The sequence below is a fragment of the Juglans regia genome, chromosome 12, assembly GCF_001411555.2.
Source record: "Juglans regia cultivar Chandler chromosome 12, Walnut 2.0, whole genome shotgun sequence".
In the NCBI taxonomy this organism is placed as follows: domain Eukaryota; kingdom Viridiplantae; phylum Streptophyta; class Magnoliopsida; order Fagales; family Juglandaceae; genus Juglans; species Juglans regia.
The window spans coordinates 10,739,635-10,756,942 of record NC_049912.1 but is presented as its reverse complement, the minus strand read 5'-3'; the positions used below and the strand labels follow the sequence as shown (position 1 = coordinate 10,756,942).

Below are 17,308 nucleotides of genomic sequence, written 5' to 3'. Positions count from 1 at the left end.
AAATTAAATTAATAAAAAATAAAACTACAAAAGATGAAAAATAATATAAATTACAAATATAGAAGTTTTTCTTAAAAAAATATATTTACAAGCTAGTGTCGGCATGAGCGAGATAACGCGGGGAGGAGATTTCATTTTTTATTTTCTTAATGAGAAATTAAAATATTATCAATTGATCTAAAAGATTTTGACCGAGATAACGTGAATTAATTTATAAAGTAATTTGTTTAAAAACATATATATATATATAATAATATTATTATGTCTCTTCAATTTAATTTTTATTTTATCTATTTATATATTTAATTTTTTTTAATAGATAAAAAAGTGACTATTTTTATTTTTATTTTTTAAAAAAGTTTAAATCTATTTAAAAAATATTTAAAAAAAAATATTACACAGAATGCATGCAGGCAAAGTAGCACTATACACACACACACGTGTATATATATATATATATATATAATATATTATGCCTGTGTTCACCTTACAGATGTTAAAAAGTTCGAATTGTGTTGCTGGGTCTTCGTAGTTCGTATAGCCAGGCCTTCACGATCCCAAAAGATTCAGGAGAAAGGTAAACACAGAGAGAGAGAGAGAGAGAGGAAATGTCGAGCGTGAGAGAGTTATCCGTGGAGGTGGCGCGGGGCCGCTTAGCCGTTCTCACTGCGCACCTTTTCTCGTCAACTGGCCTCATCGATGTCGCGCCAGCTCTTGAGCCCCACTGCCTCTCCGCTCAGACCTCGGTCCCTCCACCCGGCAACCTCCGAGGCTCGCTCACCATCGTCGATGAGAGGACTGGGAAGAAGTACCAGGTCCCTGTCTCTGAGGAAGGAACCGTCAAAGCAACTGATCTCAAGAAGGTATATTTTTATATACATATATCTACATAAAGCGTTTTTTTCTCACTTGATTGCTGAATTGTGTTTGTTTTGGGTTTTGTTATCTGGGTATTGTTTGTCTATATATAATTTTTTGTTAAAGTTTGTCTTTTTGGTGAGTGATGGCTGTTTATAGACTGGGTTTTTGTGCCTGGCGAGATATTATAAAACAGCAAAGAAAACAAGAAAAAAAAAAGATGTTGGGATTGGGTTTTCAATTATTAATTACGCGGGTTAGTAATTTAAGCTTTCAATAATTAGCTTGTGGGGCTTCACGGGAGTTTGTTCTGATTTGGGTTCGATCTAAGCGTTCTAATGTTTCTGTGTTTTTGGTTGGTAGTTATCATGTGCGGTCCTTTTAGCTGTTGTAAAGTAAGATCAGATATGCTTTTTTCCCCCACCTTTTCCATCTGTGACTCATTTTATTTTTAATCTTAAGGTAAAATGATAAAATGTGAACTTTTTTGGCTATTGGATCTTTATATGTTTGTTTGTTATTTCTGTTGGCATTGTACTTTTTCTGTATTGATGGGTAACATCGGGTGAGCTGATTTCTTAATTCCATTTTACTTGACCTTGTGGAATTTCTCTTCATACAGATTACAGCTGGAAAGAATGACAAGGGGCTCAAACTTTATGATCCGGGCTATCTGAACACAGCTCCTGTCCGGTCGTCGATTTGTTATATTGATGGTGATGAGGGTATCCTTAGGTATAGAGGCTACCCAATTGAAGAGTTGGCAGAAAGTAGCACGTTTTTGGAAGTGGCGTATCTCTTAAGTAAGTTCACTGGAAAATTTCCAAAATGTGGTAGTTTCTGATAACAAACAGTCATGATAAATTATCATGACAATACTAGTTTGCTAGAGCTGTTTATTTATTTATTTATTTTTTTTGTGAAAAACAATTCCGTAGGAAACCAATCCTTGATTGCATAGGGTAATAAAGAAAAGAGAGAGATTATTGAGCAGATTCAACTTCAATTTGAATTCTAAACGGTGCAGAACCCATCAGCAGAGTACACTGGGCATCCAGAAATGAAATATAGTTTAGGTGCATTGGACATTTAAGACCTGGTCACTTTTTACTTTGATTTTTTATTGAAAGTGAGTCGCAGGTTGATTGAGAAAAAGTGGTAGAGAAAGTGGGTTTTAACCGATATGATGGTTTAGAAGTACACCTAGCTAAGGAAGGTTGATTGCTTTACTCATCTCTTTCTCTTGCAGTACTGTCTCTATAAGCATTAACTCTTTAGTATAATCTGTCATGTTCCTAAATTAGCATAAACTTTCATCTTCCTAACAAAAATATTCCATTACCTTCATATGCAATTGATATTCTGTGCATGCTCAGAGGAAAGTGTGTTACAATGATTAATTATACTGGAGAAACCCTAGGGGTTGGTTAAAGTGGTAAGGGCCTTGTTTATGGGGTATGGCTCCAGGTCTAAGGTTTGAACTCCTAGGTACAAAAAACTTCTATGAGCCACGTCCTATCTATGAAAAGCTAGTGATTTACTCAATACGTGTTATGTGGGCGCATTACATGGGTCTGGAGTTGAGTAAAATACATGTTGCAATTGCAGGGCTTCCAAGGTTCCTTATCAATAAAAAATAATAAAAAAATACCAAAGAATTTCCAACGAAAAAAATTATTATTATTTATAACATAATTTTGTTGCTTCTTCAAAAACTTTCATATACCATACTTGTATTCAATTATTAAATGGTCATCTGAATTAATTTGCTTCCTTCCTTCAGTGTATGGGAATTTGCCTTCTGGAAGTCAGCTAGCAGACTGGGAGTTTGCCATTTCTCAGCATTCAGCTGTACCACAGGGAATTCTGGTCTGATATTTTTTCTCAGTATACCTAGTTTTGGAATATATAGGTTACTTGTCTCAATGCAATTGAGCTTGTTCTGCAGAAGTACTCTTATGGCATGAAGGAAATATGTATTAGAATTTTCTATATATATATATGTATATATGTATATATGTATATATAAATTGCATATCATTGGAAAAGTGGACTTTGGTGTAGATGTTTTCAAAAAATTCATCATCTGACTTCATGGTTTTGGTAATACTTTTAAGTACTTGTATGCACTCGAAGTGATTTAGTCACAACCATCTCTAGAAAGATGGAAATGATACTTTCGTTAGCAGACAACTTGGAATATGCGTCTGTTTTAGTCAAGACTAACTTACCAATCTTGCATATGTGAATAGACACTGCTAATGAAAGGACATGATAAAATTTCGTTTTTGTTTCTATTTTTGAAATCATGGAAATCAATGCCCCACTTAATCTGTTGCTCCCATATCCATTTTCTGATTTGCTTAGATAAACCATGAACAAACATTATACGGTCACGTGATTAGCATGGCCTAAATATCACATTATTTTATGCTCCAAGAATTTTAATGTTTCTTATATTGATGGTGTGTCATGGCATGGGTTGAGCATAAAACATGTCTGTTTGTGAAGGATAATAAGAAACATCTACTTATAAAAAAAAAAAGGATAATAAGAAACATCTTTGTGGGCATATGATTTTCACCACCCTAGTTTCCTAGATGGCATTCAGCAAAAGCAATATAATTAGGACAATTGTACTTATTTTCGAAGATGTGATTTAACCCCAAGGTTTGGTTTTGGTAGTAAACATAATTTTCCGAATGTGTGCTATCTAGCTAAATGATTTAAATCTGTAATGAAAGCTCTTTATCCTAGTAAATCCAATTATTTAAAGGGCTTTTGTGATAGAATGGATAGGCTGAATTTTATCTTGAACATCAAGAAAAAACTACATCTCGCTTGCAGAATGGTTTTCTACTTTTTTTAGGCAGCAACTTTCATTTTTGACAGAAGGTATCCTTCTTTAAATTTGTTTTATAGGACATTATACAGGCAATGCCTCATGATGCACACCCAATGGGTGTACTTGTCAGTGCAATGAGTGCTCTTTCAGTCTTCCATCCTGATGCCAATCCTGCTCTTAGAGTAAGTTTGATAATTTGAGTTTGAGGCAGTTTCATATTTGCCTTTATATGTAAGCATTGGTATCTTACAAGTATGATGTGTAACAATACAGGTACCCTATGTTGCACATTTTTTATGTTTTCTATCAGTTATGTTCTTTGAAGGGAAAACTTGTGAAAAGTTCTTCCACCTTCCATTTTTGTCCACATAAACTCTAGGAATTACTCCAATTTAAAAACTTTGGATTGAGAAAATTTTTTGAGAGAAGTTTTTATAGGGGTTTTAAAAAGTGGCGGGGCTCACTGAAATATGTTTGGATGGAGAAAGCTTTTTTAAGAGAGGTTTGTGAGTTATTTATTTCTAGTTTTTTGAAAGTTACTTTTGGTTTTTACTTGTTATGGAAATCAAGGTAAAATGTTTTGATGACTGAGATTGTTTGGTATAAAGATGTTTGGATTGAGAGTAGGAAACTTTTGAGAAACTTTTGGTTCCCAAACTTGACCTTGAAAATCTATCTTGATAAATGGACGAATTTGAAGTTATTCCTGGATTCTGGGTTGATGTAGTTTCTGCTGTAGCAAACAAACTGACATCGTGATTTACTTCATTGACAGATGCTGTTGTTTAAACGTTCTTGTTATGTGAAGAGTGTTATTACTCAGAATATGAATAAGTTGCACCCCCTTATCCCTGCTGATTTGGAAAAATATTGCTGCGGCAATTACTAAAAGACAATTATTTTTATCTGTTTTCAATTAATAAACAGCCTTGCTTGGACCCAAAAAAAGAGTAACAAATGATAGCCTGAGTTGTGGCAGTCACTTTTAAAAACTTATTGTCTGAGGTTCCTTGAACTTGTTGACGTTTCTCATTATTATTTTTGTTTATAAAGGGCCAAGATCTTTATCAGTCGAAACAAGTGAGAGACAAACAAATAGCACGCATTCTCGGGAAGGTTTGCTTATTCAATTTATTCTTCTCTCTTATTTTTGCCTTGCAAATGTTGTTCAATAATTATCAATGCTGACATGCTTGGTTTTTGAAACTTATGTAAGCTTTTCCTGTTAAAGTTTTGTTAGCACAGCTGCTGCTGCTATAGGCTTGCAGTGAACAACTGATTTTGTTCCAACTGATTTAATTCTTTTTTTTTTTTTTTTTGTTGCAGGCACCAACCATAGCAGCAGCAGCTTATTTGAGGATGGCAGGAAGGCCTCCTGTTCTCCCATCCAGCAACCTTTCTTATGCAGAGAATTTCTTATACATGCTAGATTCATTGTATATAGCATCTTTCGATCTCAATGATATTGTGGATAACATACTTATTCTCTATCTAACATGATAACTTTTACTTCTGATGTTATTTCAGTACTGGCCTCTTAAGAGGTTTTCTTTCACCTATCCAAATAAAACTTGTTCTCTAAAAGGCCAGTACTGATGCGTTGAGTTTTGATCATTACATCCTCTTTCCAATAAATATGAATTTAGTCTATTGTTTTTCAGAATGGGACAAACGGAATCTTGTTTTTTTCAACATGGTTTTTATTATTTTCAAGATTTTGATTTTTGTCTCATCTAACCTGATTAACATTTTCTTCCTACAAACTTGCAGAGGCAATAGGTCGTATAAACCCAACCCTCGACTAGCTAGAGTTTTAGATATTCTCTTCATACTGCATGCAGAACATGAAATGAATTGCTCCACGGCTGCTGCTCGACATCTAGCATCAAGGTAGATAGCTTGAAACCCGACCAAAATAAATTAACCTTAAACTTTTTGTTCACATAGCTGGCTCTGTCTCTGCAGTGGAGTTGATGTATACACTGCTCTTGCTGGGGCTGTTGGTGCACTGTATGGTCCTCTTCACGGTGGAGCTAATGAGGTATACAGTGTATCAGCATTTTACTTTCAGTCTTTTTCCACACTTGAGAGGTCCTAGTAGGCTAGTACTGTAATTTAACACCTCCATGGCAGCATAAATATTTGATATTTAATATGGTTTAGGTCTTTGATTCTATCTTTTCCTGAAATGTTATGCTCAAACTATGTTTTGCGTCACTGGTAGTAAGCTTTTCCCATTATCTTGTATATTGTAGGCTGTGCTTAAGATGCTGAGTGAGATTGGAACTGTTGAAAACATTCCGGAGTTCATTGAGGGTGTGAAGAACAGGTAGTTATTTTGTGACATCCATTGCTTAACTTTGTAACAGGCAATAATGGCCTGCTTGCATGAAATTATACACATTTATTTTGGTAAATTATACACTTCATTTCTCCAGGAAGCGTAAGATGTCGGGTTTTGGACATCGTGTATACAAAAACTATGATCCAAGAGCAAAGGTGATAAAGAAACTGGCAGAGGAAGTATTCTCCATTGTTGGCCGGGATCCTCTAATTGAGGTGTTATCTTTTTATTTTTCCCAACACTATGTTCTCTCTCTTCATAGAGGACAGAATGTGTCCTCTGTTGTTTGTTCAAGTTCCTTCTGTTTTCCTGACTCCCTGAGCCCTAGCACAGTTCGGATAATAAAGATGATTAACAAATTATGAGCACTGGCACATTTCTGACATCATAGTCAATTACAAAAGTAGATGATTCTTTAAGGGAGAACTGAATGAGAAAGATAAACCTATTTTATAACTCAATGGAACGGAAAAAATCTATGACTGTGCAAGGTATCAACTCTGATGGCATAAGTTGTGAAAACACTTATCATTTAAATTGATGAGAGAATAAACTCTGGTAGCATAAACTTTATTGTTCTAGGCATGCATGGGTCCCGTTCTCTTCCAGTTCACTTTTGATGTTTTTCCATATAGTTTCACATCTTAATAGCATGCCACTGCATTAGGATTTCTTGAATAAGACCATCTGAACTCATCTTTTATCTTTATGCCATTTGTAGGTTGCTGTTGCTTTGGAGAAGGCTGCACTGTCTGATGAATATTTTGTTAAGAGGAAACTGTATCCAAATGTTGATTTCTATTCTGGTTTAATATACAGGTACACTAAAATTAAACAGATTTCAATGCTTATTCATCACTGGATGGATATCTTAGATTTTTCTCTGAGCACATATAACTGGTATGAATCAATTCTCATTGATCAGGGCAATGGGATTTCCGACGGAGTTCTTCCCTGTTCTATTTGCAATCCCACGAATGGCTGGGTATTTGACACACTGGAGAGAGTCCCTGGATGATCCTGATACAAAGATAATGAGACCTCAACAGGTTATTTCCTCTCTAGTGATTTTTTTTTTCCTTTAATTTTCTTCACTGTTTTTTTATTTTTGTGATAAATTTTAATCCTCTGGCAGAACAAAATGACTGTCTTGCTTTCTTGTATAAAACTTGTTTCTTAGAGCAATCTTAGTCATTCTAAATTTTGTCATCCATAATTACTTATGCTGATGACATTTTAAGTTGTTTCATATGTCTATCACGTAAATGGAAACTACTTAAAATATGCCACATCAGCAAGTGTGGTTGTGGATGGAAAACTTTAGGATGAAGAATAACATTTCCCTTTCTTTTTTTTTTTTAAGTTGTAGATTTGATTTAGAATTTTTTTAATCATATAGTGGATTGTATATAAGATAATGTTAAATACCCATTGGTCACTCTTTCTTTTTGGTCATCTAGTGTATGAATGATTTTTTTGCCCTTTTAAGTACAAGGAGCTGGAAACCCATGGGTTGCACATTCTGGTGAATTAAGCTGTTTAAAATTTCTCCTCAGCATTTATGGTTGCGGCTTTTAAGTTTTTTTATTTTATTCCGTCCTATCTTTTAGTGTTTGTTTGGGATGGTTGTAGGTAATAGAGCTTTTCATTATAGAGCTTTATTGAAAAGTTTTATGATTGTAAAGTGCAAGCGGTTTGGCGCACCAAACCGCATACCGACGTTGATATGACTTTTTTTATTGAAAAGAAAAATAAAAGAAGGAAAATCTTGAGAGAAGAATAAGGTCTTCTATCTCATAAAAATCATTTCCGTCTCAATTCGTATTGTTTCATTAAACGGATGCCTTACATGTCAACATCGGTGCGCGTTTTGGTGTGCACACTCACTTGCAAGAAGACTTTTCCTATCTATAAAAGAGCTTTTAGACAGTTAGAAGTACTTTTTAAGCTTCAAACTCAAAACTAAACGGGCACGAACTTGGGGAACACGTGTTTGAAGAATCTCATTATATTTCCTGATGTTCTTACTGTTTACTCATTTCCAAGATCTGTCTGATAATGCAGGTTTATACTGGGGTATGGCTGCGGCATTATATGCCACTCAATGAACGGATGGCATTGACAGAGACAGACAGGCTTGGTCAGGTTTCTGTTTCAAATGCCTCGAGACGGCGGTTGGCTGGATCTGAGGTTTAGGCAAGGCTTGTTCCAGAATTCGCATGCCGAAAGAATAACATTTCTACCACATCTATTTACAAGCAGGAATAAATGTCTTTCTTTGCAGATCATATGCCTACAAAGTAGAAGTGGAATGCTTTTGTGGGTTATGGTTTAGGCATATTGTATTACAGCACAAATAAGAACGGTGTATGTTGTGGTATTTTGAAACTTAGTGACTTGATTATTCTTCTTAATTTCAAATTTCCCAAGTGACAGCCTGGAAAGTCATCAGAGCTTCTTTATCAATGAATTTTAGATGTTTTGGCATTGCTTGGTTTATGGCACTTTTAGGTCACGTTTGTTTTTACAATCGTTCTCATTCTCAAATTTTCCAAGTGACAGCCTGGAAAGTGATCAATGTTCTATTACTGATTTTGTATTTAATTCAAAAAATTAAAATATATACTCTATATAAAAAGAGCATTGTTTTCTAACTTCACTTGTTTTTCATTGAGAAAGACTGTCTACTGCCTTTTCTATTTGGACTTTAATGGTCAAGCGGATTCACTCAAAGACTGGCTCAATCATATGAAGGAGAACAATGACCAATGGACAAACACACATCCATAGGAAAGCCTCGCCATTGTTGTAGCTCTACACCTTCATTTTCCTCTCTCTCTACAACACGAATGCATCAAGCCATTGTCGAGACCAAAAGCCACACTACCATCGCTCTAGCTTTTGTATTTCTATTTCTTTTTGTTGTCATCCCAATATCTCTTTCACTAACTTTCACCTGTTATAATCTACAATGACATGCTTTTAATTTGTTTGTTTGGAATAATTTCTAAATGAGCATGAATAAAATTTCTAAGATGAGCGATATGAAACAATGAGCTTGGTAGATTTTTTTTTTTTTTTTCATATTCAATGGCTAAACTCATTGAACTTCTACTTTATTTGAATCTTACATGAACACTGTGGATTTAAATCCATAAGTTGTTTTTTTTTTTTTAATCTCTACTCTGTTTACCAAGTTCCGACTGTTTTTTAACATCGCAATTCTATTGGCATTATTTGCTTATTTGATGAAAGTTATAAATAATAGTTCTATTAGTAAAAAACTATCATTTTAATATGTTTATTTAGTAGGAATTTACAAGTTTCTTAATGTCTTGGGTATCTATCTAGTGGATAGCGTTTCATAACAGAAATTCTCTAGAGTCATTTTTACTTGGATGTCCAATCTTGCAAATCAGAAGTTCTCCCCCAAGTGATAGGGCTGAGCAAAATCTGACTTCGACGACTTGTCGGAGTCGAAGTTTTTTTTAGCTGGAAAGTCGGAGTTGGACTGACATACCGATTCCAACTTTGCCCTCTGACTCTGTTATTGTACATATTTTATAAAAATATGTATTTTTCTATATATTAATCATATAAATTTTATATAGCTATATCTTATAAGTTAGTTAAATTGAATACTATATTAGCATGAACTAATTATTATAAAAGAATATATTAATACTATAATATACATAGATTAAATTGACTATTAATAGTTTAGTATATGTAAACATCATACTATTACAATATTACTACCATGTAACACTAATGTATAATAACGATAGTATAATATAATAACATTAAACATATAATACTAAGTCTAATATTTAATTAAGTTAGAAACTAATATAATAATATATAATTACTTAGTACAACAACATGTTTAAACTCAATACTATACTAGCATGAGCTAATACTATACTACCATGTAATAATAATGTATAATTACTTGTAATAGTAATGTATAATAACTAATATATAATAACTAATGTATAATAACACTAGTATAATAACATTAAACATATAATACTAAGTCTAGTATATATAATTAAATTAGAAACTAATATAATAATATGTAATACTTTAGTACAACAATATGTAATTAAATGCTATAGTACAACTATATAATACTAATAGGAATAAGTTAGAAATTAGTATAAAACATTATAATGAGTTAATAACGCCACTTTGGATGGTGGGGTGAAGATCTCCAAGCTGTTAAATTATCCAGTTAGAGGTCTCGTCTTTGAAGGTGGATATACTGTGGAAGACTTATCAAGCACCGTTTCTGATGCCTGCATTTGTCTTCCTCCTCCCACAGTGTTATGCTGAGAAACAAGCTCTTGGGGAAGTGAGTGCAGAGCTTCTTGACCCGCAAGTGAACCCTGCTGCGTGCATGGGAGATTAGCGGGCACGTGGTTTTAAAGAGGAAGAAGGACTATGAAGAGGCATATGAGGAAAATGCATGGAGGCTGCTTGCTGAGGTCTCCCCATCTGAAGCGAGGTTTGAAGAAGTCTATGCTCTTACTTTTGAAGCCATCAAGACGTTCAATCAAAGAAATATTCAAATATTGGCCTAAAATATAATAATTCAGTAGAAGTTAAAAATACTGATAATATAATAAATAATTACACCAATTTATATCTAAAACTCATGAGTAAACAATTACAAATAATTGAAATCCAAATATCTCCTATTAATCCTACTATTAAATAAGCAAAAGAAACTCATTTATTTATTTTCCATGAGATCCAATCTCATCTAAAAACTATTTTTTCTAAAAATAAAAATGATTTATTACAACAAATCTATAATAAATTATAAAAATTAAATATTAGTAATACCGCATCTACCTGAAAGCAACCCTATATTAATGTATTAAGTAAGATAGACCCACATGTATTATATGATTCTGAAATTAGTAATATTGAAAATCAATTTAAAAATTTAGACTTACAAATACATAAGATTAGAGGAGATCATGTTAATAATTTTTCAGTTAGGGATTCTAAACATCATGTTTCTATTACTCGTAATTGGTATCTGAAGCCTACTCCACCGGATATACAATTCGAAGAAAGAGAACATATAATAAGATCTGTTTTTTTACCAGGTGTATTATATGAATGAAATATAGATGGATTATCTGAGTATGAAATATTAAACCATTTCCAAGAAATGATTATGGTAGCTAATGTCTATAAAAGTAATAGAAAAACTGATTACCAAGTAGCACATATTATTGTTATAGGTTTTACTGGCCAATTAAAAGGCTGGTGGGATTATTAATTTTCAATTAAACAAAAGACACAAATATTAACTGCATATAAACATGATGAAAACATACAAGTGATTAAAACATAAAATAGTTTACTGTTAGAAAATTCTGTAAATACTTTAATATATGTATTAACCAAATACTTTGTTGATGATCCTGTTCAATTCAAAGAAAGAACCAATGATTTGTTGATTAATTTAAAATGTCTTCAATTATTTGATTTTTGTTGGTATAAAGATGTATTTCTAATTAAAGTTACGATCAGAAATGACTGCTAACAACCATACTGGAAGGAAAAGTTCATAGCCGAACTTTCATATTATTTTGCCCAAAAGGTATGAGAATCATTAGTAAAATCATATGGTACTATTGATTTTCATAATCTCACAGATGGTGATACAATAACTACTATTAATAGAACTGGTTTAACTATGTGTAATGCTTTAAGATTAAAAAAGCAAATTGATAAAGAAAAGAAATTTACTAAAAAAGAATTAGGTATATTTTTTGAACAATTTAGTTATACTTCATTATTAGCCCCTTTAAGAAGACACAAAAAGGAAAAAATAATTTATAAGAATTATTCTAACAAAAAATGAAAATAGAAAAAACTCTATAAAAAGACAAAAGATAAACAAATATATAATAAACTAATAAAAATCCTAAAAAAACTAATAAAAATTAAAAAAAAAACAAATTATTTGTTATAAATGCAGAAAATTTGGATATTATAAATCACATTGTAAAGTCAAATAACAGATTAATGAACTAAATATATATGAAACATTAAAAGAAAAATATTAAACATTTTTATATTATATTCAAGTGAAGAGGAGGAAAGCACTTCAGAAGAAGAAAAAATCTATCAATTAAAAGAATCAAGTTTTTCAAAGCAATCTTCTGATAGTGAATCTGAAGAAGATGAGGTACAGGTCTGCAATTGTTTAGATAAGACTAATTGTATTTGTAATAAAACTATTAATATACTTTCAAAACAAGAAAATATTATATTAGAATTAATAGACAAAACTAGTGATCCTCAAGAAAGAAAAGATTACTTAAAAAAATCAAAAGATACTTTTAATAGTCAAAACATTTCAGTAACATCTTCAGCATCTTACAATTTTTCAGAAATAGTAGGAAGATTTAAAACAGGAAAACAAAAAATTACAATACAAAATCTATAACAAGAAATTAATGAGATAAAACAAGAGTTTAGAAATTTGAAAACATCCGATTTTAAAAACGTTTCAAATGAAAAATTATTACAAGAAATTATATTATTAAAAATAGATAAAAACGTAAATAATCCTCATTATAAAGAACATAATAAAGAACAATGAGATTGTTCAACAATAATTATAAAAGACGAAACAAATAATTTCATTAATATCCTTGATAAAATAAATTTTTAGAAATGGTATACTGAAGTAACAGTTTCAATTAATCAAGAATTTTCTTTTACCACAATTGCCCTATTATACACAGGAGCATATTTAAATTGTATATAAGAGGGATTAATACATTCTAAATATTTTGAAAAAAAAAAAGAAGAGACGCTATCCCAAGCCAATGGAACAAAATTAAACATAAATTATAAATTATCTTATGCACACATTTGTAATAATGGAATTTGTTTCAAAACAAAATTTATTTTAGTAAAAACTATTAACACTAAAGTAATATTAGGAAATTATTTCCTTACCTTACTTTACCATTTTTCTGTAACCGAAAAAGAAATCTTTACTAAAATACTTAGACAAGAAATTCAATTTAAATTCTTATTTTTCCCTGTATCAAAAGAAATTAAATGTTTAAAGGAAGTTCCATTAACCAGAAAAATTAAATTTTTAACAAAAAAATAGAATTAAAAGAAAGGAAAAACAGATAAGCTTATTAAAACAATAATTAAAATATAAAATAATTTAAGAACAATTAAATGACCCGCTATTAACCCAAAAAATTGATAATTTTAAAAATATAATTGAAAATGAAGTATACTCTAACCTACCCAAAACTTTCTGGAATAGAAAACAATATATAGTCGAATTACCTTATGAAAAAGAAATTTCTGAAAAGAATATTCCAACTAAGACTAGACCGATTCAAATGAATAATTAATTATTAGAATTCTCTAAAAAAATAAATTAATGATTTACTAACAAAATGATTAATTAGAAAAAGTAAGTCACCATGGAGTTGTGCTGCCTTTTATGTTAAAAAAAGACAAAATTAGAAAGAGGAGTCCCTCATCTAGTCATCAATTATAAACCTTTAAATACGGTATTACAATGGATTAGATGCTCAATTCATAATAAAAAAGATTTATTATCCCGACTATATAATGCTACAGTATTTTCAAAATTTGAAATGAAAATTGGATTTTTGACAAACCCAAATTGCTTAAAAAGACTATTATAAAACAACATTTACAGTTCCATTTAGACATTATGAATGGAACGTTATGCCCTTTGGGTTAAAAAAAGCTCCTAATAAATTTCAAAATATTATGAATGAAATATTTACTCATTTCACTCATTTCACTCATTTTTCGATAGTTTATATAGATGATGTATTAATATTTTCCTCATCTATTAAACAACATTGGAAATATCTAAATAATTTAGTCCAAATTATTAAATAAATGGATTAGTTTGTTTCATCACAAAAAATAAATTTATTTTAGGAAAAAATTAGATTTCTTAGGCATGATATCTATCAAGGAACTATTACACCAATTAGCAAAGCAATAGAATTTGCTGATAATTTTTCAGATGAAATAAAAGATAAGCAACAATTACAAAGATTTTTGAGAAGTCTCAATTATGTTGCAGATTTTTATCAATCTCTCAGTCCATTATGCAAACCATTATTTAAAAGATTAAAAAAGAAGCAACCTTCATAGATAGAAAAACATATAAATATTATAAAATAAATTAAGACTCGTGTTAAGAAATTACCGTGCTTAGGACTCTCATCTCCTTATACTTTAAAAATTGTTGAAACAGATGCATCTAATCTTGGTTATGAAAGAATTATGAAACAAAAATTATCAACGGATTTGGAACAGATTGTTCGATTCCATTCAGGATGCTGGAATTCTGTCCAAAAGAATTATAGTGCTATTAAAAAGGAAATCTTAGCTATTGTATTATGTATTTCTAAATTTCAGGATGATTTGTTGAATCAAAATTTTTTACTTAGAATAGATTGTAAATTAGACAAGGAAGTTTTTATTAAAGATGTGAAAAACCTGACTATTGAACGAAGTTTTGCTAGATGGCAAGCTATATTAAGTATTTTTTATTTTTGTATTGAACATATTAAAGGAGAATTTAATTTTCTTCCGGATTTTCTATCCTGATAATTTTTACAGGAAAAATCATGTCATCCTCAAAATCAAAAGTAAAGTTTAAATATTTTTATGCATGACCACCATGTCCTCCATATCATTCACATTGTCTTTCTGCAACTCCAAGACCATATACGGTATTGGGGTCATTACCACAAAATATTATACCGTCTTACAATTCATTCTCACCATTAGCTTCTCCAAAATTATCAACATATTACAAAATTGTTTCCCCTTCTTCACATTCTCCTTCTCAAATTATTAATTCTCAATTACCATCTTAGCCTTCTACCTCTCCTATTATCATTAAATCTCATTGGCACCCAATCTTCCCCATCGAGTATGGAATTCAACACTTGTCTGACCCCCAAAATTTACTTGATACCTTTCTTTTACCAGATTGACATTATGCCCCACAAAACATTAAGAAAACTCAACATTTTTATGAATTCATATTAGTGGACACTGATTCAATTATCCTCTCTCAGATCCCTTGCTCCCTTCACAAAATTGGGTGGTTGGATGGAATAGGGTTTCGCTTTGGTATAATCACAAAATTTGATTTCCTTCACATTTTTCATCTCATGGTTCATCTTGGTGCCAAGTGTCTAATACCATTCACCAAGTGTGGCTAAGATATTTCTAAGTGTCCAAATAAAACTTCTCTAACCTAATTTGGATATTTCACACTGTGATTTTGGAAACACTGTTCTATGTGCTAAATATTTCTCTGAGACTAATGTTGCGGACCATTTCTATAACAATCCACTTGAAATTCAAGGGGTGAATTTCTTTATGCTTTAGGAACCTCGTGAAAACTCCAGAAGTTTTCACAAATAGACCAATCGCATAGGTTTTAATCTGTCAGCATAGTTAGTGTTACCGCTCATTATGGTGCCAAAAGCGTGATTTATTTGAGGTAGTTAGAAGAGTTAGAATGGGATACAGTTTGCGCCGTTAGGCTGAGTTGATTATTTATGATTTTATAGTACAATAAACCCATTTTTAGTTTTCGAACAAAACGCTTGTTCGAAAAATTTTTTTGATTATTTTGAGACCTTTTGGAGTTTAATTTTGATAAACGATTTGCACTATTAGGTTAGTGTGTAAATTTAAGATTTTACAGTGCAAAATTTATTTTCACGTTTTCCTAAATGAATAGTAACCTTGATAATAGCACCAAGTGCAGTGTTTTCAAAATCATAGTATGGAATGTCCAAATTAGGTTAGAGAAGTTTTAGTTGGACACTTGGCAAGATTTTAGCCACACTTGATGAATAGTATTGGATACTTGGTACCAAAAGGATCCATGAGATGGAAATGTGAAAGAAATCAAGGTGTGAGATCATGCTACCTAAGCAAAACACTATTTCATCCAACCAACTATGTTGTGCCAAACCAAATAGAGTTTCAACCCTAGTGAAACCCTAAATACTTAGAATCCAATTGAAATCTCAAAAGTTTGGAGGAAAACTGAAACCCTAAACGGTTACCCAAAACCCTAATGGGTCCGATTTTTAGCATTATATTTAATCACTTGACTAAATCACTTCTACATACTATTAATCTCTCAAATTCATGTTATCACATCATTATTCAACCATTTAAACCTTGTAAATTTTATTGCACCTAGAAAAATTAGATTTGGACTCAATAGCATCTCAAACCCTAACCCAACCCTCTTTAAGCCCCAAAATGAAGCCCATTAGGTTAAGACCCATTAGGCCCATGAATTTTGGCCACCTTGACAAAGTTTCTTGAGAAAGTGTCTACCCACCCAAGGCTGACCACCCATTGATCAAGACAACCCTCAAATAGTCCTTGATAGAAAAGCAAAGGCCACCTCACCACAACCACCTACATAGCAACTTAAGGTAGCCTATACCATGGGCTATTTGCCCCTTATTTTGGCCAAGACTTCTATTACTCAAGTGTCACTCAAAACCTCACTTCATCCTTTAGTTTGTGTAAGAAGAGTGCAGACTATTTCCTTCTTCATTTCATCTCTTTTCCCACACGTTTTCTAGAGAGGAACTTAGAAGTTCTCTCAGATAGTTTTATAAGCCTTTTTGCTTGCAGTTTTAGAAACCCATGTAAGGATTTGTCCATAATAATTCCTTCATGAAATTTGTTTTTATTTTAGTCTAGTTTTTGTGGGTACCTTTTTTGTTTGATTTAATTATTTTTGATTAATCAAAAGTTGTTTTAACCATGGAAATATCATTCTGGGCAATAAACTGGATAATATGTTATATTTTAGAGCTTTTGACCAAGCTAATGTAAAGATCTTGGTCCGAAATTTTTGTGGAGTATTGTTAACATATTTATATGAATTCTTGATAAAGATTCGTTGCATGATAAAAGTTTTTGATGAATTATTTTCTTAGATCTAGAAACTTAGAAACTAGAAGGAGAAAAACAATTTATATTTTAAGAAAGTTTGGATCTTTTGTGGTTTAATCTTACTCCAAGGACTTGATATTTTTATTTGATGATCCTAAGCCTTTGTTCTACATCTTAGGATGTTGTTTTGAAACTTTTGGATGTTGATTTGTAAATATATATATATATATATATATTTTTATGTATAAGGATACTCGGTTAAGTAAAAAGTCTAAGGTTGTTAG

General features: G+C 31.6%; 1 protein-coding gene across 1 annotated transcript; it reads left to right on the top strand.

Moving 5' to 3' along the window:
* The first annotated feature begins 481 nt into the window (after positions 1-481).
* LOC108986174 (citrate synthase, glyoxysomal) lies at positions 482-8,534 on the top strand. The gene is made up of 13 exons (XM_018958695.2): positions 482-863; positions 1,481-1,661; positions 2,642-2,727; positions 3,781-3,885; positions 4,757-4,819; positions 5,030-5,139; positions 5,474-5,593; positions 5,669-5,744; positions 5,959-6,032; positions 6,142-6,262; positions 6,769-6,866; positions 6,973-7,096; positions 8,112-8,534. The coding sequence occupies exons 1-13, from the start codon at positions 609-611 to the stop codon at positions 8,241-8,243; spliced, it is 1,545 nt and encodes a 514-aa protein (XP_018814240.1). The 5' UTR covers positions 482-608; the 3' UTR covers positions 8,244-8,534.
* Positions 8,535-17,308: the final 8,774 nt, after the last annotated feature.

What these genes read in the sequence shown, in the direction of transcription:
- LOC108986174 (XM_018958695.2), top strand. Translation starts at nt 609, where the DNA reads ATGTCGAGCGTGAGAGAGTTATCCGTGGAGGTGGCGCGGGGCCGCTTA. An exon ending in CTGTACCACAGGGAATTCTG is followed by an intron (nt 2,728 to 3,780) that starts GTCTGATATTTT and finishes TTTGTTTTATAG; the next exon opens with GACATTATACAGGCAATGCC. An exon ending in TATTCTGGTTTAATATACAG is followed by an intron (nt 6,867 to 6,972) that starts GTACACTAAAAT and finishes CTCATTGATCAG; the next exon opens with GGCAATGGGATTTCCGACGG.